The sequence below is a fragment of the Rissa tridactyla genome, chromosome 5 (assembly GCF_028500815.1).
Source record: "Rissa tridactyla isolate bRisTri1 chromosome 5, bRisTri1.patW.cur.20221130, whole genome shotgun sequence".
NCBI classification, from domain to species: Eukaryota; Metazoa; Chordata; class Aves; order Charadriiformes; family Laridae; genus Rissa; species Rissa tridactyla.
The window spans coordinates 28,778,236-28,795,945 of NC_071470.1; the positions used below are offsets into that span (position 1 = coordinate 28,778,236).

Genomic DNA, 17,710 nt, shown 5'->3' on the forward strand with positions numbered 1-17,710 from the left:
AAAGACCCCTGGGAAAATTTGTACGTTTGCTTATATGTGTGTTTGTGAAAATAGGAATAATGTAGTACTTCAGAGTACAGAAGAACACAACTTTGAAAGGCTAACATATATAATTAATTCCAACTTATAAATGTGGTAGACTGCCTGTACTCCTGCTGTATTGTGCTGCTTTTCTGTGCTTGGCGTAGTTACCTTGGATGTAGTTCTTGGATGGAATTTTCTAGACTTATCCCAATTATCCATTCAGACTATAATTTTGAACGCTAGTGCTCTGCAAGAAAAATGCTTGAACATCAAATGCAACTTGTGCCTGGATTGCCTTTTGTTTTCACTTAATCTTTAGTTACAGGTTAGCAGAACAAGTCTTTCAGAACCATAACCTATTTAGAAATTCAACTACTGGGTTAGAGATACTGTTACTTGTAATGAGTGGGGCAGCACTGCTCGCGTGGTAGGTGGTTAGTACCTGACAATGGATATGAGCATATACAAATAGTGGACTTGGTCTTCTCTGTTTTGTTTTGTTTTGTTTTTTCCAGAACTGTATGATATTTGCCTGGCTCGTGCCAAAGAGAAGTGGCGATCACTCAGCACCGGAGGGGCTGAAGTAGAATGTGAAGGTATACTTTTCATGAAGACCTTATGCTGTGTTACAAAATAAGAGATTTTGTAAAATTGTTCCTTAAAATTAAGTAAGAGATTATAAACAAAAAAATTCATATAAAAATGCCTCTGGTCAAAAGAGAGTTTCTTTTTGTGGAAGCAAGAAATAATTTTACTCTTTCTTCTCAATGAAACCATAGTCTCTTACAAAACACACTTGTTAATTTTTCTTTATAAAGTATCTCTAGGTATGGTTCTTATTTGATGCTAATTTGTAGGAAAAGTAGTAAAGTTTGGGGATTATAATTTGAATTGCAACACTTTTCTGCATCCATAGTTTTGGAATTGAAATTCAAATTATAGCAGAAAATGACATTTTAGTCCCTTTTTGCAGCTTTGAGCCCATCTCTTGGGTGTGTTTCAGAGAGAAGCAATTTAGTTTTGCAGATGAAATGATTTGAGATTTACTAATTGATTGGAAGAGTTGTCTGTTTTTGAGAGAGTATAAAGCTACATGCAGATGCTTGAAACTGCCTTTGATAAGTAATTATGCTGAGCAGAAAAAGGAGAACATACATACTGGCATTTATCAACAGAAAAATATTTTTGATTGGAAATCCCCTGCTTTGTTCTTTTAAGATTGTCTGCATCTTAAGATGACATCTAGTACATTTCCAGCTTCCTCTTGCACTTAATTTTGTGGAGTGTGTATGCTCATGTGATTGGTGTAAGCATTTGCTAGTGACAGCTCTTGGTTTTTGATTGTTTAATAAGCAGCAGCAAGTAACTCCCAACTATACTTACCAGAATGGACAAAATACAAATAAAAATTTTCAGTATCAGAAAGAAAAGTAGTACTTCAGAAATTTACTTTGTATGAGATCTCTTTCAGTTATGGAGAATTTATTGTAGTGTCCATGATGTTTAACAACACATACAAAGAATAAACAAACATGATTTTGGAAGGAGAGCTGACAGTAGTAGAGATAGGTGGTATCTATCAAATACTTCTGCTTTAGGACTTCTCCCTCCCTCCACAACCTTTTCACAGAGTCAGATATTTCAGGAGCCGCTGGGAAGCCTTGCTGAAGGCGAGGGGTCACAGGTTAACAGCCTTGTGTCTGTCTAATGATTTGTTAGCCAATACCAGTGAAGTGCCTGGCCTGCCTTGTCATGCATCTTTCCACCCATGACTTCAAATCATATTGACGGGCAGTGTGCGGTGTAGGGCTGCTTTGAGACTGGACATACTTGCTTCTTAGCCACTGTGCTGAATTCAGGGAATTTTCTTGTCTATACGCCTATTCCCTAGCATTCGCCTCAAAATAAATGAACTGTGCAAAAACTAACCCTTACTGGAAAGAAAAAAGAAATGAGGGTACACTGATCCATGTAATAAAAACAGTAACTTTGGCTTTTGTAGATGCTGGATTTTCTGCAGCTGACAGAGAAGCAAGCTTGGAGTTAATAAAACTGGATATCTCAAGAACATTTCCTAATCTCTGTATATTCCAGCAAGTAAGCAATGTTAACTTTTGTCTTGACTTCTCAGAGAAATTAAGTTTACATAATCTTGCCTGTCCGTTGGTTGAAACAGCCCATTGAGTTCCAGTCTGAAGAAGCAGATACCTTGAGAGAAAAAAGTTCTTAAAGATTTTGGAAAACTAAATAATCTAGAAAATACTAACCTCAAGGTACTATGCGTTTCGAAGAGGCAACAAAACCAATCTGTTGGCTAATGATCGTGATTCATCTAGCCCAGCTCATGCTGGTTTCTGTTTGATGAAGTGATGCAGGTGAGTGTTTCTAAGTCCGTGAATCAACACTGATGGGTTGCAAATACAGGGTAAGTGAGAGAGAGAGCACAGCTCAAGCAAGCAAGACTTGGTAGCCTCTTATTGGTTCCATGCAAGAGTAATTTAACTTGTATGTTTTTGGTGTGCTTTAATGACTCATTTTAACCATATATTTTGTCCTATAACAAATTTCAGCAGCCCTGTAAAAGCTTTAGATTGTGATAAGTCAACATTTTTGGGTGAGAAACTTTTCCCTTTGGAAATTCTCAGCCAGTTACAGTACTTACAGCAGCTGTTAGCAGTCAACAGCGTGAAATTCTTTTTAGCTATATATGTAATTCGTGATATGCTCTGTGTGTGTTATGGCATATTGTCGTAGTTTTAACTATTTTCTTCACGGTTGACTTCTGCCTCTAGTCTACTCTGCAGTTAAGTAGTTCTCATTGGTGTTCTACTTTCTTGTCACTAGTGTCAAAGTGCTGCTAACCTATAAGGAATCTCTTAGGTTACATTCCTCTTGCATAAAGATTTACTATGCAATTGGTGGATGAACTTTATGCATTTGTAATAAACGTGGTATGGAGGGCTGTTTCATGCTTTTAAGCCAAAATTATTTCGAAAGACTTGGTGCTGTTCAAAGCTGCATAGGGAAATAATGCAGCTTCAGAAGTAATAGATACTGTCTGGAGCACTGTAGGGTTTTTAACGTTTGTTATATACTCAGATGTATTGTCTTGTTTTTCTTTAATTATAGGGTGGTCCGTACCATGACACGTTGCACAGTATTTTAGGAGCCTATACTTGTTACAGGCCTGATGTAGGCTATGTAAGTGACGAAAATTTTTTTCGGGGGTGAGGAGGGAGAACTAGGGGGAGGGAGGGTTGTGTTAATCAGTCCTTTGTAGACCAGTGTTAAATGCTTTTGTGAATACTGAATACTTGTGGGGTTTCTGTGTGCTTTCTTCTATTCTAATGCATACTTGAGAAGGGTATACAAGGGTTCTGTTGCTAGATTTAAGCTTAACAGGTTAAGTAATTGGAAAACTCCAAAGTACATATTTGTACTTCTTGAAAATTGTAGTCAAAGGAGAAGTTGCAGTTAAATTGGTCCTTGAAGTACATACTGTTCTTAATGGCAGTCTTAGTGAGACTATTCTCAGTTGAGTATCTATATATATATGGATAACTATACTCTGTTTAGTATCTTACTCCTCTTGATACGTATTTCTGTGCCTTAGCACTGTGAGTTTCTGGAACAATCTTTAAAGCAATGTCCATTGAGGCTACATGAGCTACCTCAAAGTATTTGAAGTAGTGATTATGAGAGGAGTGAGTGGATTTCAGATACTTCATGTAGTCTTTTTTCCCGGAGCAGGGATATATAAGAGCTTATTCTTTATTAGGGAGCAGTTGTTTTAGAGAAAGCAAATGTAGAAAGATAACGTTCCTATTCTATGAGTTGTATGTGATGCTTGGCAAAAACTGCTGAATGTGACAGCTGGGAAACTAGAAAAAGGGCAGATCAGGTGGTGTGCTTCATTTGGCATGGAACCTGTTGTGTTGGGAAGGAACTTGTTCCTCAGGTTTGCAGGAAAGACTGTCACACCTTGGTTCATGTGACTCTTCAGCTGCAGCGTTACACCCTCTGAGAGAGTGAGCTTTGCCTATGTTCAGCATTGATTCCATAGCATACTTTGTAGAATAATGCAACAACATCATGAGCTGATGGTAAATGAAACATGAGTTAATCTTAAAATGCAACTTACTGCTTGTCAAATGAGTCATTGCAGTTGTCTGTAACTGCCAGTAATTGATTTAAAAAGGAAAGGAAAGAAAAGACTTTGTCTCTAGTGTCCTAGTCCAGCTTTCCACAAATAAGGGTATGTATGACCCATCCCTAGGAGAAGAGGAATTGCTTAGGAACAGCTTATTCTTCAAAAAAATCTTTATTCTGCATATTTGAAAGTGCTGTCATCCTAGCCTGTCTTAGGAGTTTTACTTAGAGCCTTTGAAAGGAGGCAAGATGGGGATCATTAGCTTCCATGCGCTGAACATTCAATACCAAAGGGTCATGTGGGTTAAAAAAATCTTGCCTTTCTGAATGTTTTGCAAAATTCAGCACCTCAGTGAGTGCATTAAACACTAGTGATTACAAGGACAAAATGAGGCAGTATTCTTGGAAGAACACAGTTATTGCTGAATGATAACACTTCTCCTTTCTTCAGGTACAGGGCATGTCATTCATAGCAGCAGTATTGATCTTGAACTTGGATACTGCAGATGCCTTCATTGCTTTTTCTAATCTTTTAAATAAACCCTGTCAGATGGCGTTTTTCCGTGTGGACCATGGCCTTGTAAGTATGCAAGAAAACTGTAATCTACATGTAGTAGCTATGTGTAGGGAAAGGTGTTTTTTTATTAAAAAAAAATTATGGTCTCAGTAGCTTGGTAAATAAGTCAGAATTTATTTTAAAGCAACATGCTTGATAAACAAAAAAAGCCCCAACACACACGCACACCTCCTCAAAAAAACCAAACCAAAACCCACGCCACTAACCTTTTTAAGCAGGCAGGTGAATTAAATCGTTCAGCTGCTATTTTATGATGCTCAGAGAATAGTTAATGAGAATATTATTGTAGGTGTTTCTCAAATTGGGCACTGCAGTTGACAGCTGAAAACACCTTAATATTAGAAGAAGTGTCTTGAAGGTGCTTTTTATCCCAAACTAATAGGTTGCTGAAAATAGACTGTTGCAGGGAGAGGCAGGTTTCCTGTCTCTTAGTGTAGCAGCTGTGTTTGACAAGCAGCCTGGGGGAAATCAGATGAGCAGACCCCTCCGGTTTTCAGTGGGAGCTGGTTGCCTGATTCTCTCTGGGGTCTCTGAAGTTCCTTGTTATCATGTACGCTGGGCTACTTGTATACCCCATGTCCCGAAATGTGTTTTTAATTTACTTTAAAAGTATTTTTAAAAAAATATATGGCATTCTTTATCTCTTTCTCACTAATTTACCTTTTAACACTATGAAAATAGGATCTGCTTCTCAAAAGTTCAAATGGGAGAAAAAAAGCAAGGGAATGGATGACATAGCAGCAGTCACTTTTGTTGCTTAAACAGTAGGACCACTAGGGATCCTATCAGTATTTCCTGCTGGAAAAGCAGTATGTAATTCCCTGTTGCAGCCCCTGAATCTCATCAGTTATAAACGCCCATGGGGAGATGTACCACAGCGCAGACAGCATTGCTAGAAACAGTATCAGTCCATCTCCATTACTGTACTTTGAAAAAGAGGACGTGGTCATGCATTCAGTGTGTAAATATGGTTCTTGTGAAGATGATTTTGGAATTAAATTTACTGGAATAAGATGATATTTTTAGCTGAAATAGTGTGTTTTGATATGCTCTTGAATACTGCTGTTTAGTTCTGTTAGCCTGGCTAAATAGAGGCTACATGATAAATGAATGCTTACGGAACAGTTGAGATGGTGATACAATATTAACATATCATGAAATTACAAAGCCGTGATTCACACCACAAGGAAAACGTTGTACCTAAAATTTCAAACCGATTAGTGACACATAAAGTGAGACAGTTTGGGCTTGCTGTGGTTAATATACTCACCTGCTGTCTACCCTCATCTTTTTGTGTCAGTTTTACAGCTTAATAACCAAATGCTGATTTGTCTTAACATATAATAAACTAAAAAAATAAAGCCAGCATTAGTTAGTTGTGGAAATGATAGTAATTTATACCGGTTTATCTTGATTCATTTTGTTGGTTGCAATTTTATTCAACTCGGAATTATTTTAGTTACTAGTCAGTGAATGTCTTGTTGAATGTTGATTTGATCAAGATAAATACCTGAACCGCTATTGCATTTCTGATACAGCTGCCAGCATTACTGTCAATAGATGTGATTGTAGCAGTTATGTGTAAAAATCTCTGAAGTACTTTTGAAACACTTTAGTAGAACTCTCTTACTGCAGTGCTAGCATGTAAACAGCTCATTTTGGAAGCCGGACTGTAACTGATGGTTCAGAGATTTTACGTAACTTTCTGTGGGTATTTTTGTAGAACCCCATCTCTGATTGGCTTTTAAGCCTTATACTCTTACTGACTACCAGGCTCAATCTTTTATTTGTCGCTGTTAATGACGGTAGTCTACCATCTGTCACTTCATTCAGATGAAATGGGAAATGTTTCTTTAAGGACATTTAAAAAAAAATGGAAAGCAAATCTGTCATTCTTTAAAAGGATTTCAGACAAAAGGCTCCTCTTTTCACTTTACTGTTACGGTGTTTTGGGGAGAAGCATGATGATACAACTCGTACTTTGAAGTAATCATAGCCATTCTTTATTGCTTTTAATGGGATATTGTGATTAAAATTACTGAATCATTCAAGGATTTTGCTTAACTTTTCTCCCTATAGTATTAAGAGCATGGTGGGGGGGAGGGGGGTGGGGTGGGGGGGAGGGGCAGCTAAAAACCCTTTTTTTTTTTTTTTTTTAAACTCTTAGTTGGATTGGAAGATTGTCTTTTTCCATGTCCTCTATTATGAAATTTGACCTAAATATTCAAATTTTAAAGTAATATGAAAGCTTTTGTGTTTTAAAAGGAGTACAGTTCAGGGGTTGCGGTATCAGGTGGGAGTTACAATCTCTTTCTCTTGCATAGGTGTTTTGTCTTGGTCTTTGGCTTTTCTGTGTGAACTTTGTCTCTCCCTCTTTGCAGTAGAAATGCTATTATCTCATTTTAAAACGTATGGTATAAAAGAAGCTTTGGTATTAGAATGTGGTTTGTGATTGGAGCCAACTGGACACTTCACTCTTGCTGTGGACTATTAAATTATTTTAGTTACATATTTCATTTTACAATCCATTGAGCCTTGGATTTTATTCAGTGTAATATTAAATTACTGCCACAAGCATAAAGCACCATTCTGTTATAATTATTTTGAGAAATCAGCAAATAACTTCTGCTGGTATTTTTCTTTCCAAAGGAAGCTGGCCAAGACCCAAAACAATAATTATATTGTTCAGTATGAGAACAGTGTATAGGCTGAATCTTAAACTCTGTGTGCTTGCAGATTCTGTCCTTTATGTAAATGTTTAGTTCTTTATTGTATCATGTAATTCATAGGATCCTGTTTTTGAAGAGCATTAATCCAACAACAGATAACACGTTTAAGCCTATTAATACAGCTGACTGCTTTTTTCTCCCCATTGTATTTTCCCAGATGTTGACTTACTTTGCCGCATTTGAGGTATTCTTCGAAGAAAATCTGCCAAAGTTATTTGCTCACTTCAAAAAAAATAATTTAACTCCAGACATCTATCTTATTGATTGGTAAGACGTTGAAAGTATAATTAATGTGTGTACTAGCGTATAGTTTCATGTCAGTATTCATGACAGAAGCTGGAGTGCTTTTACCTGGTTTAGTGTTCTTTTAAGATAAAGGCTTTATCTTTTGTTCAGTACTTGAGTTTGTTAATCTAAATCATTCCCACATACTTTTGCAATGTTTAATGTTTGCCTTTATTATTGTACTTCTGCTGAATTTGAAGCTTCTTTTGAAATACATCTGTATAGCACTGTTTATCCATATTTAGTGCATATTTGGATTGATCTTCTGAGAAAATCTACTGCGTGTGTAGGTGTGTACCAGGGGTGTATTTCCAGAAAGTATTGCTAGTCTTGCACTTGGAAGTTATAGTTTGTCCTCTTGCTCAGAAAAGGAAGAGTCATTAAAACATAGTGTTTCTGTCCATACAACAAAAAGCTAGAAGCTACAGAAAAGCAAACACGTAGGCTTTTTTAGCAGGATGAACTATGACTCTTGTGCAGTATCTCTCTCATATGTTAGGTGGTCCCAGACCCTATTTAGAGGATCCCAGTACAGGTTGTTTAAGAACTGGTCTTGACACCATCCAACTGAATAGCTAAAGGGCATTAGCATGTTTTTAATTACTGCAGCTATTCCACTTAGCAGAAAGGCAATTACAATCTTTTTATTTGATGAAACTGACTTTAGTTCTAGTGTAATTGAACCTTTTTCATTAGAGAGGAAAAAAGACAAGGATCTTATTTGCACTCCTGCCAAATTTCAGTGTGGTATAAGGCACTCCAAATTGAGCATTTGCATTTGTGCCCATCATGCTTGGGTTTGGGGCAGCTGAAATATCTCTTCTCAGCAAGACTTTGTTGTCAATTTCAGAATGATATGAAATCTTTTTTGTGAAAAATTGATTTGCACTTAAATTGTTGGCAACATCACCTCAAGTATCTGACTAAACACCTTCAGTAAAAGATGGAATTCCCAGTAGTAATAGTATTTTTTTCTGAGATTCAGAAGTTACTCTTTTGGAAAACATTTGTACTGTTAATGCAATTCTACCTGAACTAACCTCTCAATACCCTGGTAATCTTTAAGACCTAGTTGCTAGAACTGAACTTGTTGCTGATCCATTAGACAGAAATCCATTTAAAGTAATTCAGTCCAATCCAACAGCCAGAAGTTTGAATACAAAAGTTTTTATAGAATCATAGAAGTCATCTCGTCTAAACCCACCGCTCAAAGAAGGGTCAGCTAGAACAGGTTGCTCAGGAGCTTTTCCAATCGTGTTTTCATTATCTCCAAGGATGGAGACTCTACAACCTCTCCAGGTAAGCCATTCCAGTGTTCAGCCACCCTCACAATAAACAAGTTTTTTATTTTCTTATGTTTAAATGGAATTTCCTGTATTTCAATTTGTGCCATTGGCTCTTGTTCTTTCACTGGATACAACTGAGAAGAGTCTGGCTCTGTCGTCTTTATGCCCTCCTGTCAAGTATTTTTACACATTTAGATTCAAGACGTCTCTTCTCCCGGCTAAATAGTCCCAGCTTTCTCAGCCTCTCCCTGCGTATCAGATGATCCAAGTCTTTAATCATGTTCATGGCAAGCTGGACTCGCTCCAGTATAGCCATGTCTCTCTTGTACTGGGAAGCCCAGAACTGGCTCACTAGTGCTGAGTAGATGCATGACCTGCCTTGGCTTGCTGGCAGTGCTGTTCCTAATGCAGCCCAGGAGTTTGTGTACGTTACTTACTGCAAAGACATGTTGCTGGCTTACATTCAACTTGTCCACCAGGACCTCCATGTCCGTTTCTGCAAAGCTACTTTACAGTCTTTTGGCTTCCCATGTGTATTGGGGCCCAGGCATATTTCCTCCACAGGTGTAGGATTTGACGTTTCCCTTCGCACTTCATGAGACTCGTGTCGGCTCATTTCTCCAGTGTCTCAGGGTCCCTATGGAGTGTTGTATCGACCACTCTTCCCAGTTTCGTATCACCTTTAAACTTGCTGAGGGTACAGTCTGACCTGTCATCCTTAATGAAGATGTTTAAAAGTGCTGGATGAGTATCAGACTCTGGAGTACTCTACCAGTGGATTGGCTTGAAGCAGTACTTCATGCCACTAATGACAACCTTCTGAGCTTGTCGGTTCCAGCCAGTTTTCAGTCCATCTCACTGTCCATTTATCTGGTCCATACTTCATCAGTTCATCAACAAGGATTTTATGGTATACAGTGCAGAAAACCCTGCTGACATCAAGATAAACAACATCCATTGCTCTCCCTTCATCCACGAAGGCAGTCATCCCATCGTAGAAGGCTACCGGGTTCGTCAGGCATGATTTTGCTTTCATAAATCCATACTGACTTCTCCCAGTCACCTTTCTGCCCATCATATGTTTTGAAATTATCTCCAGGAATTTTTTTTCCATCACTTACCGAGGGATGGTGGTTAGACTGACCAGGCTGTGTTTCCCTCTATCCTGCTTCTTGAAGATAGGAGTGACATTTGTTTTCTTCTAGTCCTCAGGAACTTCCCCTGATCACTGGGACCTTTGAAAGACAATTGAGAGTAGTCTCGCAATGACACCAATTTCCTCAGCACTCACATGTGTATCTCATCAAGTCCCATGTACTTGCACATGCCAAATCTGTTTAAATATTCCCTAACTTGATCCTCCTTGCACTAGGCTTTCCCACTGGTCTGGAGGACTTGGGCTTCCTGAAGGTAAGTCTCAGTAAAGGCTGAGATGAAGAAGGCAGTGAGTACCACAACCTCCTGCATGTACTTTGTCACCAGGTTTCCTGCCCTGTTCAACAACAGGCTCATGTTTTCCTGAGTTTTTTTTCTGCTGATGTACTGTGGAAAGCCCTTCTCATTGTCCTTAACATCCATTGCCAGATTCAACTCCAGATGGGCTTTGGCTTTCTTAGCCCCCTTCCTGCATACTCAGACAATGTCTCTGTATTTCTTTGGGGTCATCTGCCCCTCCTTCAGCCTTTTGTATGCTTCCTTATTATATTTGAGTTTTGTCAGGAGGTTCTTGTTCATCCATGCGGGCTTCCTGCTGCCTTTGCTTGAGTTCTGTCGTCTTCATGTGCCTCTTGCACAGAGGTTAGTGTAACATGGGCTTTGTTTGGCTTGGCTTTTACACTGGGACTAAATCCTAATGCCACATGAGTAGAAGAATGAGGGGATGTGTAATGGATAGGTTAATACCATCGGAAGGGTTTTCATGACTGCAGGCTGAGAATATTAAGCTGAACTAGATCTTAAGCTGAACAGAGCAGGAAGATGCTGGAAAAAATACTGGAATAGGATAGAAGGGAAGGCAGAAGGCAGAGGCTGGTATGTTCAATGATGAGAGGAAAGATGTTGAAATTGTATTGCTTCAGACAATGTTGTGAAAAGCCTGTGTGTGGAGGAAACAATTGAAATAAAAGGGATATCACAATAGGAAGACTGTAAACATGCTGGAGAGTAACTGAACAGACAACATTAAAATCACCAGGTTATTGTATTTTCAGTGGATTACTATTTAATATGATGCTGTCATAAATAAGGTGATTTTTTATGTAGGAGAGACTAAAAACAAGTGTCTTCACGGTGCAGGCATGTTAATACCACTCTGTTGTCTAACTTTGAGCTTTACATTGTGAAGAAGAAAACCTGAGGAGCAACACCAGAAATTGGAGATTTAGAAAAAGACTGTTTTGATGAAAGGTGGAAGGTTTACATTCACCTCAGCAATTTTGCTTTGATAAACTAGTCTTTATTGTGTTCTCTGGGGTAAACATTTATGCGATCAGTTGTTCTCTCTGAGCACATTTATAGGTTAAAAAAAAAAAAAAAAGAAAAAAGACTGACTTAGGACAAAGAACTGAAATGTTGCATTCTGAGTGTGGGGCACATCATACCACCCCCTTTTGTTGCTTCTGTGGGTGTTGTTAAGAGCCCTTGAAAAAACCTTCTGCGGGAGTGCTTGTGGATGGTGCTTCTCAAGGTCTTTGTATGAATGGACTGACAACCCTTAGCATTTCTTGCTGACTACCTGCATCCATATTAAAGCTCTTTATTTTAATTCCAAGGACAATTTACTGTGTTCACCCCCATCTGTAGGGAGTCACAACACTATGATCTTGCACAGGAATGTTGACTAGTTGAGGCAGTCCTGCCCAATCCTGCATTAAACTTTTTTCACCCTTGTCTTGAGCTAGACAGCTTGTCCCACTCTGTCTTTAATTTTGTTAGATAGTGGAGTTGGTATTTAACTGTGTAAGATTCAGGTATAATATTTAAAGATATGCATATATAAGTATATGTATATATATGTGTGTGTGCGCATATATATACACACACACTCTTAAAATACTTTGATCCTGTAGGAAGCAGATTCAGATATTTTTTTCTTTAAATGGCCACTGGAAACTCAGTGAATTGGACTTTATATGTGCTGTCCTTCCATTACTTTCAGGAAGTAATACAGAAAAGATGTAAGGAAAAATCATGTGGTTCTGTGTTCTCACAAGTGAGTAACTATTAAAGCTCAAGACTTTGGAAAATATTGTTTATAAGGTTGCCTGTGGCTCGTGGCTGACAGTGAATTTGCTGTAGTACAGATATCGCTCCGTTAAAAACAACTGTTTCCGGATAGATAAGAATGTGGTTTCAGCGTATTTAAAGTCAGGGAAGAATATGGTACAGTGTTGCTCTGAATAGAGAGACCTTTTGGTTGTGGGTAAAAATCTCTATGAAACAGCCTTGCTCTAACATCATTACTTTTATTTAAATGTGCGTTTGTTCTGAGCTCCAAAGGGATGCCTGCTGCTATTCCGGTGGCTGGCATGGTTACTGTGCAGGCATGTGTGCAGTAAATCTCAGTTGGTGCCAGCTCTGGGAGGGCTCCAGTAGCCAGTGCTGCACAGACCAGTTGCTGGGAAACCCTCATGCTCCTGCCACAGTTACAGTGGAATCAACTTGTCTCCTTTGTGCTGCTTCCTGTAACCAGTGCTGCGGGGAACGGCAGTAAAATCGGTGTGCTTAAATCATTTGTGGAAGGGATGCATTCCAAGGAAAAAGGAATGCTGTGTGTATAGATGGGCCCATCTGTGCAGGTGATGCAGTGCTGCTTTGGGTTTTCTTGGGGCTGGTAGAGGATTTAGGGAGGGGAGATCCCCTGCCAGTTTAGTTCCACCACTGCCTTCTGCAATGGGAAAATGCCGAGGACTTGAGAATTTAATTGAAAGGTACAATGGCATTGATTATCAGTGGATACCTGCCAGAAGTAAGGCGTCCCTTTTTAAAAGGACCCATGTGCTTCAAGCCCAAACTCCAACTGATAAATCTCACGGTAAGAATTAAAAAGCTAGACAGGTTTTTACTTTTTTTGAAGAATATAAAGGGAACCAGTTGTGAGGGGAGCGTAAAGAGCAATGTACGGTCAGGTTCACAGAGAATAGGGGGGAAATAGTGTCTGAATAGCCCGGTTTTGGCCTCTTGGCTCTGTCAGCTGATGTATCACAGGCCCTTGTGAGCAGAGCAGAACGTGGATTTGCAAAGGACACATGCTGTCTATTTATGGCCCACCGCTGCTATACAAACACCCTTTATCCCTACTCAGAAAAATGATTTTGGCAATAATTATAGCCAAGGGCTTTGTTTGTACTGATGGATTGACCAATGATTCTTCAGTATTGCATTGACTGTGATTGTGCTCTCTGAACGATAACTTTCTATTGACACCATTTGCTTGTTACAATAAAGGTCCGAGCCACTTTGTGTGGACATTTGTAGTGGGCACTTCCAGTGAAGTGTTTATAAGCTTGCTGTCTGTTACATTAAAAGAAACATAGTCCATGTCATGCCAGTAACTCTTCACCACACCACCCCCCCAAAAAAAATGAAGCTGAAGATTATGCTTTAAACGTATGCCTCCTTTTCAAAGAAAAAACGGACTGTAATTCTGTCCAAAGGTTTCTGGTGACATCCTGATTTTTTGAGCTTGAGTTGTTTCCTGACTTCAAAACATCAGTCGTCAGCCCAATTTACGAGTGTGCTTATCCTTATGTCATTGCAGGCTAGGGTGGAATCAAGTGAAATACTGTGTTGCCTTGTTGTACTCCTAGGCAAGAGAACAAGGCTTTTTGGGTGCTTCTGACTGACTGGAAATTGCTCAGGAACTCACACAGGATTTGTATTATATTGATGCATTTTAGAATACAGTCAGATTTGGTGAGTGCTGAGAAGTTGCTCTGTTGCGGTCAGTATTGTATAATATATAATACTTTCTCTTTCCCTTACAAGGAACAAAGTAAATGCTTCCACTTCTATTTTAAATTGTAATAATTTTAAAGTTGTACTAAGTAAACTATTGCCAAAAAGCATGTTGCAATAACTTTGAAGGTGCCAGTGGGAACAGAGATGCCACTATACAATAAAGTAGTGCATATGAACACTTGGAAAGATGCAATCTTTGTCTCAAAGCAGATGTAGTTGGAATTGATACAAACTGTAATAACTAAATACTAGTACCAGGGTGAAGGAGGGAGGATCCAAGAATAAGTTTAAAAGCTCAATTAGGTCATCAGTTTTCACAGCTGAACTCCAAAGTTGCATAAATATTTTTGTGCTGTTACAGACATGGGAAAAGACTGTGTAGTGCAAGAATATGGAAGATCAGATTTGCATCAGTGTTGTTGTGCTTGAGTTGCCAACCCGAAATATGGCATACCTGTCTTCAGTGCTGTTGCTAATGATATTTATGAAGACTTTTTAATTAAAAAATAAAGAGGAAAAAAAAAAAGAAAAAACAAGGAAAGAAAACACAGAGCTTGTGTTTATCATGGTAACAGTGCTTTGCTTTCTTGATAACGTTATTATGGTCATATGCTTTCCCTGTGAGTAGCAAACCAGCCAGCATTCCATGCATCTCCCTCAAAGTGCGCTTTCATCATAAGCAGGACTGGGAGGAGCAGGAGCATCTGGTATTTAGTTTTTTCCCCTCTTCCAAACTGATAGCAGCCAATACCCTGCTTTTATGTTACTCTGGACATCTCTGTGCTAGTTAGCTGTGTTGTCTGCACCTGGGACTTCTCGTGGGTTGGAAGAGAGCTGCAGACAGAAAATCATCCTGTGGCACGGCGAGTAGAGTGCTAGTGCTGCTGAGAGCCGCTGCTGTGACTGGTTTAGTCTAGCAGCTGCTTTATTGCTATAATAAATTTCAGCTGGGTTCCAGACCAATAGCTCAGATGTCTAATAAAAAATGTCTTCCAGTAGGAAATGTTTGAAGGGAGGAAATTCTGTATCCATTCTTAGCAGTAATGATTCGACTATTGTTTCATTGCTTGTTCTAGGGCACCCAGTCTCCATTCTTGGGGCTTGATACATTTAATTCCATGCTAGTACTAATGAAAGTTGATTCCTGCAAATTACACTTCCTTCCAAATAATGAAGAGATCAATGTCAAATACCTTATTTGATGTGACAGCTTTTTTTGATGCAAATAAATCTTTTCCTACAAAAAGTAGTTTTCTAATAAATAGTTCTCGCTCTTTCTTCTGACAGTTAATTTTCTGCCTAGTTGCAGGTTTGATACGCATGGGTTATTCAGGTTAGGTCTGAATCATGACAGAATAATAGCTTTTGTGAATAAAAAGAGATTAAAAAAATAGGCAGTTACTTATGTTTAACCAGGACTAGTTTCTGGCTGAGTGTTTGCCTGCTGCTTGGTGACCAGGAAAGGACTCAGCTGAATTGCTTCCTATTACACTGTTCCTTTTAAATGGAAAAGCTGTTGCTGTTTCCTGTGCGTGTGTGTGTAATAGACAAAAAGTCTTAATTTTGCTGTGTAGGTATTCTGTAGCAAGACATTTTTATACGGCATGTGACTGTATAAGAACGTTGAAAGAGTGTACAAATTCTGCAACACATCATCAGCCAGTAACTCAAAAAGGGGGCTTTTATTGTGCTATTCTTATACATCAGTGTATGTATGTGAAATGCATATGAGAACAGTAGTGGGTTTTTTTCATCCCAGACTCTACCCCTTATTTACTTTTTTTATATTTCAAATTTAGCTTTTTGGAGAACAGAATTTAAATTATTTCCACTTGTTATAAAACCATTGCAATGAGATGTAAAAATAGAAAAAAGTAAAATCTGAAGGATCCTAAACCTGCAATTTACTTATCACCTGAATTTGTGCAAAAGGTTTAGTCTCGTCTTGTTGCTTGTAAAATGAATACGTTTTCCCATTTTCCTGAAGTGTGCTGATTCACAGAGAAGCTGGATACTTGATGAAACATCATTCAAGCAATCTTATATAGTAAAAAGCAAATACTGCAGAAAACCTTTATTAGAATTTGCTGTGAAAATACGTTAATTCATATTCTACACCTATATATGTGTGTGTGTATATCTGTTCCATTATATTTTTTTATTTTAATTTAAACCCAGATTTACTAAATGAAAAATTGAAGGGCCTAAGGAGGGGTCTTAAACACAAGAGAACTACTGTTCAGTTCACCACAGTTGAAAAGAAATTTTGTGTTAAAAGATGTGGAAAAGATTTATTTAAATTTGAGGCTTTGCTGACCTCTGCCGGAGAAAGAGTTGTTTGCAGTTTTATAGAGATCTTTTATGCAGTGCATCTGTGGAGAAATGTGTTCTCTCTAAATCCTGAAGGAAAAAAAATCACTGTTATTCTTTTCCCTTATATACTATAACATGATTCCAGGAAACTAAATTCTCTTCACTTGCTGTTCTGACATTGTTAGTGGCAATGAAAACTGCTCTGCCTTGTAGCGAAGTGTTGGATAGAGGAGGGAGTAGGGAGCATCTTCATGTTCCCGTCTGCAAGGCTGTCAGCATTTTGACGAACGAAGCGTGCTCTTGGCAGTTAATGAAAATGCAATTTTATCAACGGGGAGGAGGTTCTTGCTTCTGCTGTTACTTTTACTCTTTGGGGATCGCATCTGTTCAAGCATGCTCAGCCACCATTCTCTCTGGACATCTTGCCTGTTTCTCCCAACTCACTAGAGTTTAAACTGATCTGCCTGGAACACAGAGATGATTTTACACATTTCCTTCATCTGATGCACAAATTCCCTTTGCATTATGTCTAAAGATTCAGCTTTTTGTGTTCTCACAGCTAATACTGCATCAGTCCTCAACTCTGAAGTGATGATTAAGTATGCCTTTGGTTATACCTGTGGCCAGTGCATGTCTATCGTAAAACCACATATATTGTTTCTTCTGGTGTGATCTGAGAAAATTGAACTTGGAGACCCAGATTGATAGCAAGATGCCTTAACTGTTGTACGGTTCTGTGTTGTTTCATGTATTGCTATGCAGCAACTAACAGAAGTACTCCTGAAATAAAAAAAAGTATTTAACTAATAATCAGTGTGTGTACTTCTGTGACTATCCAAGACATTTTCTTGTGCAGTAACTGAAAATTTTACTCTGTTTTTCAGGATATTCACATTGTACAGCAAATCTTTGCCACTAGACTTGGCATGTCGTGTCTGGGATGTGTTCTGCCGTGATGGAGAGGAGTTCTTATTCCGTACAGCCCTGGGAATATTAAAACTTTTTGAAGATATTTTGACCAAAATGGACTTCATTCATATAGCCCAGTTTTTAACAAAGCTACCAGAGGACTTGCCTTCAGAAGAATTCTTCACATCTATTTCTGCCATTCAGATGCAAAGTAGAAACAAAAAGTGGGCTCAGGTAAAGAAGGTGCTGATCTTTGATAACAGATGATTGTACTGTACTCATGAAAATGTGGTTTGGCAACACCTGGAAGAATGTTTTAGCAGAACTAGGGTTTGATTTTACAGGTGGATAGGACTGTGTAGCTCACTCCATGCTTTTAGTATACATTCAGGTGAGTGGATTCCTTGAGCTTTTTCACCTCTGGAAAGGGAGAGCTTAGTCAACATTCAAAATTGAAATTGTTGGCTGAAGCTGACCAA

The 17,710-nt window shown here is 38.6% G+C and overlaps 1 protein-coding gene across 3 annotated transcripts in view; it reads left to right on the plus strand.

The window, feature by feature from the left end:
* The window catches only part of TBC1D14 (TBC1 domain family member 14), a 76,751-nt gene that overhangs the window by 51,950 nt on the left and 7,091 nt on the right, over positions 1-17,710 (plus strand). For 2 of the 3 annotated variants that reach the window (XM_054202075.1, XM_054202077.1), the window contains exons 8-13: positions 540-620; positions 2,027-2,121; positions 3,154-3,225; positions 4,625-4,753; positions 7,637-7,746; positions 17,207-17,474. In XM_054202075.1, coding sequence (XP_054058050.1) covers positions 540-620; positions 2,027-2,121; positions 3,154-3,225; positions 4,625-4,753; positions 7,637-7,746; positions 17,207-17,474 — 755 coding nt within the window. The remainder of the gene's footprint in view (positions 1-539; positions 621-2,026; positions 2,122-3,153; positions 3,226-4,624; positions 4,754-7,636; positions 7,747-17,206; positions 17,475-17,710) is intronic. The other variant, XM_054202076.1, reaches the window with a different exon arrangement.